We start from the raw sequence: 16,151 nt of genomic DNA on the forward strand, positions 1-16,151 counted from the left end.
GGAGGAGTGCTATGAACCATAATAAATACTATATACAGTTTAGAAGTACCCTTAACTTTTGTCCCTTGGTTTTCTTACATGCTTGTGGTAGCTTTTAGCAACATTTCTAACAATAGAGCTGAACAACCCTCACCTGATGTCCTAAGTCATCCTCACGCCCAGGCATTTCCTCCCACATATAAATCTTTTAGGAAGTGTGGTTTCATGGAATAAAAGAACCTCCAGACCACTGACTTTCCCCAGCTCCTTTTCTGGATAAAACCCAAGGCAAAGGAACATAGTTACTTTACAACATTTGGTTTCTGTTGCCCGAAGGGCTGCTTCTCCGTACTGCCAATACATCTCATGGTGAACAACTTATGATCACATGCTGACACGTGCTGCTCAATTGAAAATCAGCGTTGTGAAGCACTGTATAAAATCTACATTGCAAATAATCTGGAATAGAAACTTAAGATAAGAAAACAACACTGGCAATATAATTAGTCATCAGAATATGTGAATCTAATTAAAATATTACTCAAAAACATCTTTTAGGGAGAGGAAGCAGCCTGCAGGAATTATTCAGTGCTCCTAGACCCATATTGTAGAAGAGCTAATTATACACAATTCTTCTTATGCTCATATTACAAAATAAAAAGTTAGGGTGTAGAGCTAGGTATGATTAAAGAAAACAAAATTAATATCCAAAATACTGAATTTCATTTCGTAAGACCTGTATATGAAAGCAAGTTGAAACAAGCAGTATTCAAATCTGCACTATTCTATACAAACTAACTGTAATTTCATATACAACTTCCCATTCTTATCCTATTTTCTATTGCAGAAATAAGAAACAGTCTAATATGTTTGGTTTAGCTTTCACTTTTAGAAGACTATGAATGTTGCAGCCATGGGAAGCAGCCACTTCCTCCATTTCCTATGTCTCTTCTAGATGGGCTAACCAAAGGTATCTGCTACTATCAATACTTCCCACTTGTAAGATGAGGAAATGCTAATATTTGTAACTCTGAATAATACAGATTTATGCTGATCTTCATCTTACTCCTAAGCCCGAGAGGAAATGAAATACTAACAAATTTGAAAATGGAAGATAAGACTTTCTCATGTAATTTAATACACAATGAATTAAAAGGGTAAAAATGAAAAAAGGCTGAAAAGGAAGAACGAGCAATCTTTTGTCATCCATGGTAGGACAACAATAAATTTTTAGAAGATCTCATACTGTCAAGAAGAAATATATTTAGATTAAACCTCGCTAGACCCTAAAAGGATAATTTGTCAGTATTTTCCACTTTTCTACCAATCCTGTACTCGTTTGCTAGATCTCTTGGTTTTTTGTCTCACTTAAATATTACAGTTTGGAATAGCTGAAAAACATTTTGCTAGCGGGAAGAAAAAAGCTCTAGATATCTTTGTATTTCAAACCATACTGGCTGGGGGTTTAAGGAACCAAATAAGAGTAATTTGATCTTATTTATCTAGTAGCCTTAACTATAATCTTGTATGGTAAGTAGTTCACCAGTTTTCCTGTTAGCCTTATTTCACACTAATGATGTTCCACTGGCAGCTTTCAGCAGAACATCCCGAACTTTGATGAAAAACAGGTTCCAACTGTCAGGAACATCTACATTTTAAGACATATAAGTGAGAATTGCTTATATTTCAAAATAAGTATTAAGCTAAAATAAATAATTTATTCTGTATAAAATATGACTGTAGGTTGTTTCTGTACAGCAGATTTCTGATCTTCTAATACATTTTAAATTTTAACCAACAGAGATGAGAAATAAAACATATTATAAATTTAATAATAAAAAAACATAAATAAAATATCAGGATAGGCATGTGATTGTTTAGAATGGAACTGTTCCCAGCGATACACTGGTCCAGAGATGTCCTCACGTAGAATTCATGGTAAATGTTTAACAACAGAAAAAGTATTTTGTTCAGCGTCCCCCTAGTCTCACAAAGATTGCTGAGATGAAGAGTCAGATAATCCTCACGCTTGTGCATCGCAGCACTCTGAAGGCAGGTGCCTTACTGCCTATCCCATCTCATCTTTCCCTCCCTGTGGCAGGCTAGATAAACGGAGTTCCCAAGAACTGCAGCAGCGCTGCACAGTATTTGTGGACATACTTTTCCTGCATGCTCATTTCCACCTGAGAAACTCAAAAGGATTTAGCAGAAAGAAGGCGCAATAATTTATATTGCTACAGGCTCCTTAAGCATAACACAGGGGAGGAAAGCCAAGTGATTTTTTTTGAGCTCTAGTGCCAAGTTACTCATTTCTGGGATAAAAAGTAGACCTGACCGTTTTCCTCAAGCTTCCCTCCCTCCCTCCCCTCTTTTAGCTACCCATGAAAGAAAACAAAACTGCAGGGCTAAAAATATTACACAACCTTGTGCAAACGCACAGATACTTTTTACTATGTGGTGGGCAAAGGTAATTTGGATTATGGAATATAAAAAACATTTCTGCTATGTTCTAAATACTGTTTCATTATCTTCAATATAAAATATTAAACACTTTGATATTTGTCTTTAAATTAGTGTTCACTGGGCTTAAAAGAGAAACACTGTAAACGGAATGTTTTAACATGGTGTACTGATTTTAATATACCCTATGAAAACTGTAAAGATTAAAATAGCAGATATGCAGATACAATGCCCCTGTCAGTCAGAAAAAGTAATGAAGATAGATAGTCCTTTTAAAAGGCAGGATTTTCCTCACAATACTGACAAACAACAACTCATCATTAGCTGAATTTCCATATATGAGTAATTTCATAAATGGCTTAAATACTAGGGGCACAAACGCAAGACTTTCATGATATTACAACTGAGGTGATGTTACAGTGCTCACAGAAGCATCTCACACATATCCAAAGCAATTCAGATGACTTACATGCTTCCTTGGAGACAGTAACATTGCCAAAGGAACCACTCTGAGGTCAACAAAAGCAACTTACACTCTTAACAACTCCAGCAGAGCAGTTACAATGTCAATGTATACTCCAATGCTCCTCAAAAGGCATCGCTATGTTACTGCAGAGATTCATGTGCTTCCTTTGACACTGAGGAGGCTTCTTTGAAACAACAGCAGAAGCAACTGACATAAATACCATCTAAACACTAGAAAGTGAAAAAAAAAAACCACAACAAGAGCAAAAGAAGTCTTATTAAGGGAAGATTAGTGGCCCTTTTCTGTCAAATATCAGAGAGTATCATATATGAAATATCTGACAAGCTATAGTAAACTCCAGAAGTTGACGGAATTTCACCGTGGGAGTTTTGCGTTTTAAGTGATGAGGTTGCCTTAGTCTATTAGGTGACTAAAACCATCCAACAGACAGGAGTGTACAAACATGAATGCAATCCATGCCACAATAAAAAGGCAAAGTAAAGCACACTAGGAATGAAGAGAAAAATATTAAATGGCACAGATGGAATGGGATTAAGACTGATACTTACCTTTATATTTTCAAGGCTACTTACACATATTTGACCTAACTGCTCTACTTGCAAATTAGTAACTCAATTTCTTAATTGCACCATTGTAAATAGAGTGACAGGACAGGAGCTAATGGAAATACTTCAGATACAGCCATCATTATTACAAACACTATCCTGCATAGAGAGTCAGTCACATGCATACTTCTTCTCAGAGCCTGTATTGTTATTATAATGTAGCTGCTGGTAATAATTTCCTGGAGAAATGGGAAAGCCAGAGATCAGCTTTAATGCCTGGCTTGTTTACAAAATAACAGTAAATAACAGCAACATTAATCCCAATGCTCTCACTTTCTCGCGTTAAACACAAGACTTTTATGAAGAGCCAAATTCAAGTCTAATTTAAACAGGTGTGAATTCACAGTAGGTCTATTGACACGCACCATAAATTAAACCACAACCTTGTCCTTAGCTAAATCCTCCCCATGTTTGAATAACTACAGCATTCACAAAGCTGTGTTTTTCATACAGCATCAGCAATTCCAGTATTTTCTTTACTAATTAAGCATCTTTATCCCTTTAACAGATACTGTTAAGATACTGAATCTGAAGTGCAAAGAGCTGAGGTTGACTTGCCCAAAAGTCACCCATCTGCCCAGCAATCAAAGTGAAAAAACCCCAGAGATTTAGGGAGAGTCAAAAGCTCTGTTAAATGGACCACTGCTCACAGGGTATAAAACAAATACTTCGGTGAATTACACAAGATTAATCTTACATGTTTCTATGTCATTAAACTCAGCTTTGATCCGTAACCTACTAATCTACTACATCCACTTATTAATATATGGCTAATATTATTATTCTGTCTTTGCACTCTGATGTTTAAATTTATTGATATTATTAAAATTATTGTTCCAAATAACATAAGTGTATAGGATCAGATTCTAAGAAAGAAGTTTTCCAATAATTTCTGGGGGAAAAAGGAAACAACTACATTTTTTCATAGCTGCCCCCCCCGCCCCCCCGCCTTGTTTTTAAAAAGACAAATACGTTATTTAAAAAAAAAAAATCCCCTGGCCAGATCTCAAGCACTCTAAAGCTATATTCCATGACCAGTCTAGTGGTATTTCAGCCTGTACTAACACCCTAATTTCTTGCCTACAAGTCTCAAAGAAGCTGTTGTGAACTACAGCCAATGACTAGTTGTCATAAAATAATGCAGCCAAAGGAATTGAACATGAATCTGGCTCTAAGACTGAGTGTGCATTTCACAATACACTCATCCAGCACTGGGAATCCAGTACTCTGCTATTGGTTCTCACTACTTAGTAGAGAAAGAATAACTAATTGCATAAAAAGATCTAAGTATGTGTCAGGAGTAAGCCAAACAAGTCAGCCTTTAAAGTACTTCAAAACAATCTGACAACCTAAACCAGGTTAAAAATTGTGTTATTGTAGAAATGGCTCAAGTTCCATACTAGCTCTCAGCCGAGACGTAGTAGCTAAAAGCATAAGAGTTGATGGTTGTGCAAACAAGTCATACGTGGATCAAAAATGGATTATGGCAAGGCACGGATGCACTTGAGGTAAAATTCATCGCTTCACAGCTGCACAGACATCCTGTAAAGCAAAACATATGAACTGCATGAACAGTTCAATGGGGAAGAGTATATGGATACAAAATGGACTGTAGTCTCCTTTCTAGTACACTAGCTAGTGTGGGATGCAGATCCATGTCACATGATGTAGTTTTAGATGTCTGTCTGAAGACCGCCCTTTTTGTAGATCAGGGTTGTATCCTCTCCTGGACCACAGCTTTACTCCGGAAAAAGAAAAGAAATAATTAAATTTGCCAGCTCAGTAATCTGGCAGACTAAACCACTGAACTCAATGTTCTGATACGCTGCAATGACAGATACCATTGGTTCAGTGAATTGTGGGTAAATGTAGGCTTTTTCAATGGCATAAAGTAACTATTTTTGATATTGCTATTCTGTAGTGTTTCTGTCTGAAATTTACATTCACATATTGTAGAGTAACACTGTTCATGTTTAAATAGAGCTATTTATACTATACCAGAGATAAGCAATGATCCCCAAGGAATTGGTCATTCATTACTTGCAGTTAATATATATTTTGCTTAGCCTCAGGCAAAGCTGAAGGCAGTTTGTGCACTAATAGGCTATTATTAGTTGCCATTAACATTGACAACACTAATTTAAACGGGAATGTTGGTGTTTCACACAATCTGTTCAATGCTGCCAAAACAACCAGAGTATGTTTAAACAGTGATTATGACAGAGTTGGTGTGTCTGTGAAGGAAAATAATCCTCAAATAAATTCTTAAATTCGGCTACTCAGAATACATAAATGAAGTATATATCCTGTGTCAGGGAACCTCCTGCTAGAGCTTTGAATGAATACGAGAAATTCAAGGAACAGCTAAACAGAATAAAATTTGCAAAAGTGTATTTGCTTCAGATCAATGGAAAGCAAAAAAATATCCTGAAAGCAGGTCTACCAGAGTCCACACACTTGGTTGTCCTAATGTTATCACACAAAAAGCTATTCTGTATTTGTGGCAGAATTGTTCTCATAGACGAAAAGAAAAAAAAAACAACAAAAAAAAAACCCCAACAACAAAACCCAACTGACCTTTTCAAAACACAGACAATAATAGCAATTAGTTTTCTCAAACAATGCAACAACTGTATCTTCCTCATTAATTTTACTCCAGTTACAAATAGCTGTGTTCACATGCCATTTGGTCAACCCTTCAAAAGCCAGAATTTCTAAATATCGATTTTTACAGCAATTAGAGAGTATAATGGAAATTAGCATTTCATGAACTTCCAGCAACTGATCTTATGCACTCACCCATTTTCACACCACAGAAGTTACTGGCTGCCACTTCCATGGCAGGATCTGACAAGGATAAATGCAACACTTGTAGCTCTCTGATAAAGCCCCTGGCACAAGTGACTGCATAGAAATGGAAAGATGTGCCATCTATTACTTCATTTAAGTAGAGATTTAGGACCTTCTGTATTCAAAGAGTGCTTTGTTACTGACTGCCAACCCCGACGGAAAACATGCTGCTCTCTGGATCAGGAATCTTGACTATGAACTTACCTGTGAAGTACTAGATAATATAAATGAATACAGCTTGAACCATCACTGTCTTTAAAATTATCCACATTAACTTTCAAGACTGTAATTATTATAATGACTCAATGCCACAGAAAGCACTGATACATGCTCTGTTGACCCTGCCTGGAGACAACTAAAGAGTTCAAATGGGCTTGTGCTCTCGGTTTCTCTCTCTTCCCGCTTACTCTTGCCCTCACTTTCCTCTCCCAACGATTTAGTTACAATTTGTATGCAAGTACTTAAAACACGAATCCCTGATTAAAAATCTGTTATAAAGCTTATAAAGAACCAAAGCCACATGCAAAAGGGCTACTCTGTTGTATTCTAGAGCATGCAGGAAATGAGTTTAAATTGATTAAAATCATTCTCCAAGACAAACATTTAGAAGAAGCCACTCCATTCTTCATTGGAGAAACACAATGATTATGTGTCCCTATCTTAATGCCACTTAACTCATGGTTCCTGCAATGTAGGACGATGAAGGTAAAAAAAGCATTTCCTTAACTACCTACAATCATTTTCATCTATAGCAAGATGACTTATTTAGTGCAACTTGTACAGCTAGCAAAACATCATGAATACCCAGCTGCACCACTGCATTCCAGACTGAAATACATAACTTGGTTATACACTTAAACTGCTTTCAATACATCGGCTTCCCAGCACCTTAAAACATAAATGATCATGTGTATTTCTTAGTCTGAATGGTACAAATATGCACATTCCTTTCTCATGTAGCATTCCCTTTAAAAGATTTTCATAGTTAAGGGTCAACCACTTCCAAGCAGACCAGATTCAATTCCTTCAGCCACCACGTAAAACCAAACGTCTTAGGAAAAACATGCAAAAAACCCCCCAACCCCAAACAAAAAAACCCTACTCAACAACACTTTACAGAGGATGGATCCCACACAGAATGTGGCAGAAGCAGGAAGCTAGAAGGCAGGCATCCATTGATCATCATGCAATTGGGGTGGCATCTGAAAATTAACTGATTCCATCAACACGATACAATGTGATAGTGCAGAACGCTTAATTCTCAAAGGCATATTTAATTAAAAATGAGCTGTGCACTAAAACCTTTTTTTTTTTTTAAACTCATGCAGATAATCTGATGTCTTTGAACCTATACTGGACAATATCATTGGTATTGACAAACACACAGATGAATTTATAATTAAATTACCAGTTTCATATTTGACGAATTCAACACACATAACTGTAGAAATGACATTCATGACTAAACTCTCTTCATCTTATGACTATACATCTACTAAAATGTATCACTGTCAACACTGAAATGTCAATTTGCTACTTTCACTGTTTCCCTATCTCTTACCCAGTTAAAAATACATATTTAACTACATTTAGACCTGCCATAACTTCTAGCTATTAAACACAGAAATTAAAATATGAGCTAGGCTTGTTGATCTTAAGCATGATAAATTTGTTTACGTATAATACTCTTTAAGGAAACATTTAGAGCAGATTTTCATCGATTTTAATGCAGAGATAAAAAATTATTAATGCCCCCCGTGTTACTTAATTAAATACACATTTTCCCCCTCCGTGACACACTAAACCATAAGGAAAGCAAATCGGTAAAAAGATCCTGAAAGAGAAGAAATATTTAAAAACCCCAACCAACCAAACAGAAAAACACCAAACCCACAAACTGCCCCCTCAAAACCTAACCCAGAAACCCACCCTCCATATGCACATAAATTCAAAACTGAGATATGACGAAGACCTGCGCAACCTGTCCTACTGATAAAGGCATGTCTTCAGGTATAGCCTGAAATTACAGGTAAATAGAGCATTTAGGATTGCAGGTTGTCTTTCTGAAGTCACCCGGCTGTAGAGTCTTAAAGCTACGCCCAGAAGCCAGCAAGTAGAGGATCAATTCTACACAAAATGTGATATAAATGTACATCTATAGATTTGTTTTAGAACCTAATTCATTGGCCACTAAACTCAAATGATAAATGTCCTATGGCATAAAAATGAATAGTGTGGGAAAGTAATTGGTCTCTAGAAGAATAATGTTTTAACAAAAACATTGTTTCATTTTTTGTCTTATTTTCCATCTACACTATAAATACAACACACATACCAAAGAACCCTTTCACCTTTCATATAATAAAGAGACCTAAGAAGGAAGAGGAAAAAAGAAAGAAAACAAAAAACCAAACAAACAAAAGGAAAATAAAAGAGAAGTAGAAGAAGAAAGTTTCAAATAAATTACTACTTCTATTCAGTACATTAGATGCATTTCTTTATTACCATTCTCCCCATCAGACTTCCTTTCATGGTCAGTGTCAGTGAGCGACAACGCTGAGTTTGCCCGGCTTGACAAACAGGAGCTGTGTTCCGATTTCATCCCCCTCATCCACATCCTCAGGGCATGATCCGGGGATGCACCACCTTCCGTCTCAGTGTCCACATCTGAGCCCACCTCCAGCGGGTAACTGTGCTCAGCTACACCGTGTAAATCTGTTTGATAGCCAGAGCACAGAATATGGGGAGTCTCACAGAATTCCATGTCTGGAAAAAAACAAAAATTCAGAAAAAAATTTAGAAGTGAAAAGCAATATACCTTTGATTTTCTTTTGGAGAATCTGTTTTGAGAATTAACATTGTTAATACTATTGGAAGACTTTTTTTGGTCAGTGACTCACTCTGCTATCTAATATACTATAAGTATAATAGAACTAAAAGAGTGCAACTCTGTAAAATATAATACTGCACTGTCGTTGCGCCTTCTCGTCTGATGGAAGTATATATTATAGCTCAAATATGTGTACACACCCACACACTGATAGTAGTACATCAATTTACAACTGAAGTGAGTACTTACAAATACCGATACTTTCTTGCTTTTCGCCAGAAAGGCAAAAGCTCTAAAATTAATCTCAGTATGTTTTTATCATGGGAAAAGCGTAGCAAATTTGCAAATAGGGAATTTACAAAGTAACGCTTGAAATATTTGGTTAATCACAGAAGACAAAGAAAAGGTACTTACCATTGGCTTGCTCTTTGAGAGTGCTGTCCTTGCATATTCACACCAGTGGGTTTTGGTTCTCCAGTGCTGGTGACCTACAGGAACTTCCTAGAAGAGCAGTGACTACTAGGACTGTACAAGTGCCATCTCATGACACCAACCGATCAGAGATTTTAAAGAGTTGTACAGTGCTCAATACTTCAGTTATTCTTACTAAACGCCGCAGCTGTGGGGCAGTAGAAATCCGAGGACAAACAGAAGGTGGACAGGACCCATAATGTGAATATGCAGAGGAAACATTCTCGAAGAACTACAGGTAAGTAACACACATCAGCAAATTACAACTTCCCTTTGAGGTAGCCTCTGCATATTCTCACTTGTGAGAATCCAATTACAAACACAACTCCCAGGGAGTAAGACAAGGAGTTCTAATTAAATAAGGATTACAGAACTGCACACCCTAACTGAACATCAGACCTGGGATGCCATCTTGAGAGACTAAGTACAATATCAAACATGCATACAGTATTCTTTCAATTTCTAGAAAGGAAACATTAAAGACAAGAGTCATTGATTGAGACTGAGGACAAACACTCTATTCTACTGTCATCCTAACTAAAGCTTTAATTTGCCAAACTAATCCACTTACCAGCCAGTGAGAGGAATGGTTCTTATTTTAAGCACACTCTCCGAAATAACAAAAAGCCCAGGTATTTTCTTGAAGGTATTGACCAAAATCTACAAACAAAATGCTAAGCTAGAATATGCTGAGGTGGCTCAATTTTTAAGTCATCTATCTCTGAATATCTTTCCTTTGCCTTCAAAACATTGCTGAAGGTCTTAGCTGTAGTGACAGCCCACAGGGGCTGGCTTTCAGCTCAGGGAACGGCGACCTCTTTTCTACAGGGCAGGGGAAGAAGGTGGGCAGCAAACAGAAAGAAGTGGCCATGTCCTCACTTTCCTAGGCAAGAGTCCTGGAAGGTGGCCCTGGTGTCGTCACTGCGTCGGCTGGCCCATCCCAGCAGCGCCGGGTATCACGGCTCCTGCTCCTTTCAGAGCAGCAAGACAGACGCGAGGGCCCTCCGGCGTGCTCCATCACCGCTCTGATCTCTTCCCCTTGTTCACAGTAGGAGGACTTGGTCTCAGCCTTACGCTTGAGAAGCTGCAACGTAGGCCACCTTCACTAGCTCTGTTTTCCAAGTCTCTCAAATGCCTTGAGGCTGACTATGAGGTTTGACGGAGACGGCTAGGAGAAAATAGCCAATATGCTGGGAAGTTGCTGCAGTAAAGGGAATATTTGGCATTCGAACTTCATCTAACATTACAATGCAGTGTTCTTCACGCTCTCTGGGGCCTGTTTAAAACTGGCACTTGGCTGATTGGTAGAAGGAAGGAGGAAAAGTAGTTCAAGGCAGTACTTGTGGACACAAATGGAACCTGAGACTGGCTGCTACTGGTTCTCAGTCCTACACAGATGCTTGCAAGAGAGACTTCAAAACCTGTAAGACCCTCTGGAAAAAACTCTCCCTCCCCTATGGCTAAGATGGTAAACACAAAACATTCAAGTCTTCAGAGAAGTCCTGTTTTTTGGAGACTTTCAAAGCTCATGGGGCGTGGGAGACACAGAGGCAATCTCACAGAAAGTTACTGGATATAACTAAGTACAGTGTTGCTCATACAATGCCCTATTTTTAAGTGTCATTTTAATTATGTATTATATACACAACAAACAAGCTGCACTTGGTTTCATCAGACAGCATGGACCAAATCTTTGTAGGAGACGAAGAGTACAGATACTGATATTGGACACTAAACCATCACAGCTGCAATTACACTCCTTTTACTTTCTTTTTGACAGCACTAAATGAATAAAAACACGTTTATACAAAATATGGTTCCAAACGGAACCAATTCTTATTTTGTCTTTACGAAATTCAAAAAGGATTTGAATTAAAAAGCCAGCAACAGTCCCAGATTACTAACCTACAGCCTAGTATCAATGAGATATAGACTGAATCATATCAGCAGGCTAATTCTACTCCACCCTGACAGGGCTACATTGTTCATTTAAATTGAGGTTGTGGATGCCACTATTTCACCAAACAGTTTTCAGTAACAAAGAGGTGAGTCAATGCTTTCTTGTGAAATAGCTGATTTAAAAGTTCTGCTTAATTGAGCTGAGCTACTATAAAAAAGTGACAGGAGCTTCACTCCACATACTGCACCTGTGCTCTGAAAGAAAGGTGAAAACCAAATCTTGCTGGCAAGGAGCTCACAACTAGCAATGAGCTAGGCTGTCACATGCAGGGTACAGTTCAGATTGTCCACCCCATCAAAAATTTATGATGGTTAACACACACTTTAGCAGAAGACATAAAAAAGAGGAATAAATGTATACTGCCATTTAAAGAAGTATATTATCAAAGAAAATTAAGATTTAGCTGCTAAGAATGTATAAAATTCAAGGAAAGTAGATTAGACTCATACATTTGGACAGTTGTGTTGAAGGACACTAGTAGGTCTTTAGTGCTTCTCATACGTGCTAATGAGAAAGTACTTCCAGAGGGGGATAGTTTATTGATATACATCAAGAACAATTTAGATTGAAAAAACACACTTAATTCTTTCCTCATGAAATAAGAGAGACAACAGGATTATCAGCCTTAATATTGGTCTCAATTTTGACTGAGGCCCACACTGCAGAAATAACCTCCAATGAAACTGCCCCATAACCTTTTTTTTTTTTTTAATTCTCTCAAAAAGCAGTGTTATTCTTATTTTTTAACTTAGATTTCTGTAAAGTACTACAGCAACCCAGGGTTCTTAGAGCGTGCCTCTGTCAACTAAATTACACCTTGTGATCTCAAGAAGCATCTTCTGAACCTCCTTCCCCTTCAAAGCAGATTTCTACTTATTTTCACCAGCAGAGAAGCTTCCCCATAATTACAAATCTTCTCTTAACTTCAGGAACCATGTCAGCTGATGCCAGGTCCTCAGGGAGCAAGGATGCAGGCACTTCTCTACACGAATGTCCACTCCAGGCAGATGTCTGCCCCTAGCAGCCTGCAGCCCATGCTCTCCCTGTTTGCAATTGCATATGCCAAGGGGAAAATTCATCCCAGTAAATCTCACAGATGCTAATTAGATTACACATGTTTAAGAAACACAGAATTTACCCTTCAGTCTATATGTTAATTCAAAATGTAGCAGCTAACATATTCAAGTATTTTAGCTGATTTTTTTTTTTTTGGTAGAGCAAAAGAAAGTGACTTTTTGATACTATAACTCATATTCAACTGAAGTCTAACACAATATATTGCCTTAATAGCCTATTTCTTAAGTACACAAGCCTTTGTAGTATTTTAACTCCCACGGGATTCATTTTCTGAAAAGCACTTAGAATGCCAAAAGTAGCTGCTTTTAGTCTGCATATCTGTGTTACCTAAAATACTACGTATTCCCACAAGGAGATAAAGTTCAAGTGGATTTATGATAGATTTAGTCTTACCAAAAAGACACAGTCACAAGAGAAATGAGGGAACATTAATATGAAATTCAAGTTTTTGCATGAACTGTGGACAGAGAAAAAAAGGTTGCAGTTATGAATGTATATAGAAGATCACGATAGGGTTTTCACCTTTGGAGCCTTGTGGAGCCTATTGTAACACAGCTGCTAAAAAACACAAGTATTTTATTCCTCATTGATATTAAATTCTTTTTACAAAAAGTAATGGATAAAGAAAAGTAAAATATTTAATCATCAAGAAAAGGAAAGAAAGCTGGGTGCATTAAAAAAATAAATCATCATTTCAACTAACAGATCCCTTTCTTTCTACCTTTAAGCAACGTAATTTTCCTGAAAAAAAAAGACCCACTTCAGAGATGAGCCATTAAAGAGAAGTTTGACCCCACTGGCCAATGGTGCCTTTGCTATTTAAGATGCTCATGATGATATGAGAATGAGGCAGCTGAACAGGCAGACAGCTCTAACACTGCTCCAACTTTGCTCACCAACAGAGAGCTACTGGAAACCCCAGATACCCTCACTAAGTATTTATTTACTACGGCATCAATTTAGCCACCAGTACAGTTAACAACTTACAGTTAGGATTTTCAAGCGTACATAAAGCATTTATCCCAGTGCATCTTCAGGACTATTTCATTGTCCTTTGCATAGTCAGGAATAATTCTGTGCCAGCTACTCTTTCTGCAACTCTTTGTTTTTCTGGCACAGGGGGAAAAAAAAAAAATTTACCCAAGTGAAAGACTGTTGAGGTCCTGCTCTTCCACTTAGTATTTCTGCAAACTGAGTGGACTTGTAGGATTTGTGAAATTTCCACGCTGTTGCCATTTGCCAAGAATTTTGTTAATTTCAAACAACTAACTGGGAGAGTAAATAAATATTCATTTCAATAAATAAATATTTAAAATAAAGAGTAGACTGTCTAAACAAAATAGATAAAAGAGAATCACAAAACTATTGTATCAACAGAGATGAGCACAAAAACCTTCCTTTCAAATTTTCATACTCCCTTATGGAAAAAAATTAGTTTCTATTAATAACAGAATGACAAATAATACTTATTTAAATTACTTTATCAACCTATCTGTTCAACTGGAGAAAGAGCTTACAGAAAAATGTAAATTATTTATAAACTGGAATAGTTTGACAAGTTGCTATTACATGCCTTTTATGAACCTATTGTATAATTAAGCAGTTCTGACTTACATGTTTTACAAGTCTCTTTAAATATCATAGATGCACAAATTTATTTTATCCTTGATTCTTGGTATGAGTTGGTTCTTACTCTGAGGATGCTCCCCACCCAAACACACACAAAATCAATTCTCCAGATGAAAATGTACAAATTGCTCTATCTCTGCAGATGTAAGACTATAAAGGAGTCCAAGTAGCTCAAAGGCAAGGAGAAAATATCAATGCCTTGGAAGTTCAAATGCATGGTACTTATTTCGGGCCGGTTGCCTTCCTCTTTCACACTGGAAGTTATTTGAGAATACTGGGAATGTCCGAGTCTAGGGAGCAGATCTGAGGGAAAGATCGTGAACAATAATGGAAGGAATTCCAGAAAGGCAAATAATATATGTTAATCTCAATAGTGTCATGCTTACTTTAGTTACCAAGATGGTGCCTGAAGAAGTGGTAATGGAAATGCAGGGGAAAAACCATTCCAAACATGCAGTTTTGTGGTTGGTGTAGGGTTTGGGATTTTCTAGTGTTACACTGCAAATCTGGGTATGTTGTTTCACACTCTGAACTTAGGCCAATGGTTTAATCAGCAAGTGTATTGCATGAGTTTCAAAATGAGAAGGCAGACGAGCTACTCACGGCATAAGAGACTCGGAGAGCGAGGGGGAGGGAGGGAAGGAAGGAGGAAGAAATGTAAATCAAATGGGGAAAGTAAAGTTCACATTCATTTTTGGAAGCAATACATATGCACCCTCCTAAATGAGAAATTTTGAGGGCTGTTGAGCACTCTGTTAAATTCAGTGTGTTCAACGGCCCTTAAAATTTCTCATTTCTCACCTGAGGACCATGGTTTACTGTCTGTACACCGGACTTGAGAATTAAATGGGCAGAGATCTTAAGCTACTTTATGAAGTCGTTCATATAACGTAATCTGCTAGATAACTTTGCGAATGTCTTTGTGTGTTCACATTTCATTTAGTCAAAGATCTTACTTGCTTCCATGTTGAGAACATGCCACATCTTTTCTAGGACAATATAATTCAAAGACATTAAACTTCAGTAACCATTCATATGAAAATCATTGAGGAAGAAGCCAAAAATCAATTAATTTGCAAAAGCACATTACACTGACTATTAATTTGCTTTAGAAATCTCATGTTTATCACCAATTACACTATTACCACAGCCCAAAACAGATTGAGTTGCATTTATTTTAATTAAAAAAAAATTGGATATACCTATTACACAAAATAATATGCACATAAAAGATACCATTTAAGTTTTTTTACTTATATCTCAAATGCATCGTATTGTACATGTTTTCTTTTACTGTATTTCAACTTTTCCTTGCATTCCCTTATCTATGTAGTTTATTTTCTTACAGTAATCTCCAGTTACCACCAGAGATGCTAGACAGTTAAAAATAACAGTAATAACAAATAAAGGGGGAATAAAAGAGGAATCAGTGTCTGCTATAACACTAAGGAGTTTCATGAAATTTGCAGATTCGGCAGCTAAGGGATTAGGAAAGGAGACTGCACTTTCAGGAAACTCTTCGGCTTGTGAAATTTATGAGAAAAAGAAATTCTTTATTCCTCAGGTCCATCCCCAGAGGAACCAGCGGATGAGGTTCCAACCCATGCCTCATGGCAAATATCTTTCTAGTCTTTTCTTCAGACTAATTCTTCAAACTTAAAGAAAGAGGGCAGGAGCAGACTGAACCTATTTTTAAAAATGCTCCTGGAGTTCTCGGATATTCATTTTTATTACTATCAAAATCAACATGAACAAGGAAATGTAATTCTCAAATTCTGCATGGAAATCATCCTGATCCTATGA

At 37.1% G+C, this 16,151-nt stretch overlaps 1 protein-coding gene across 9 annotated transcripts in view; it reads right to left on the minus strand.

The window, feature by feature from the left end:
• Positions 1 to 16,151, minus strand: part of TENM1 (teneurin transmembrane protein 1) — a 349,493-nt gene that overhangs the window by 218,533 nt on the left and 114,809 nt on the right. For all 9 annotated transcript variants that reach the window (XM_041119091.1, XM_041119089.1, XM_041119090.1 and 6 more), the window contains one exon: positions 8,887 to 9,147. In XM_041119091.1, the coding sequence (XP_040975025.1) occupies positions 8,887 to 9,147 (261 nt within the window). The remainder of the gene's footprint in view (positions 1 to 8,886; positions 9,148 to 16,151) is intronic.

This window comes from Aquila chrysaetos, chromosome 21, assembly GCF_900496995.4.
Source record: "Aquila chrysaetos chrysaetos chromosome 21, bAquChr1.4, whole genome shotgun sequence".
NCBI lineage: Eukaryota > Metazoa > Chordata > Aves > Accipitriformes > Accipitridae > Aquila > Aquila chrysaetos.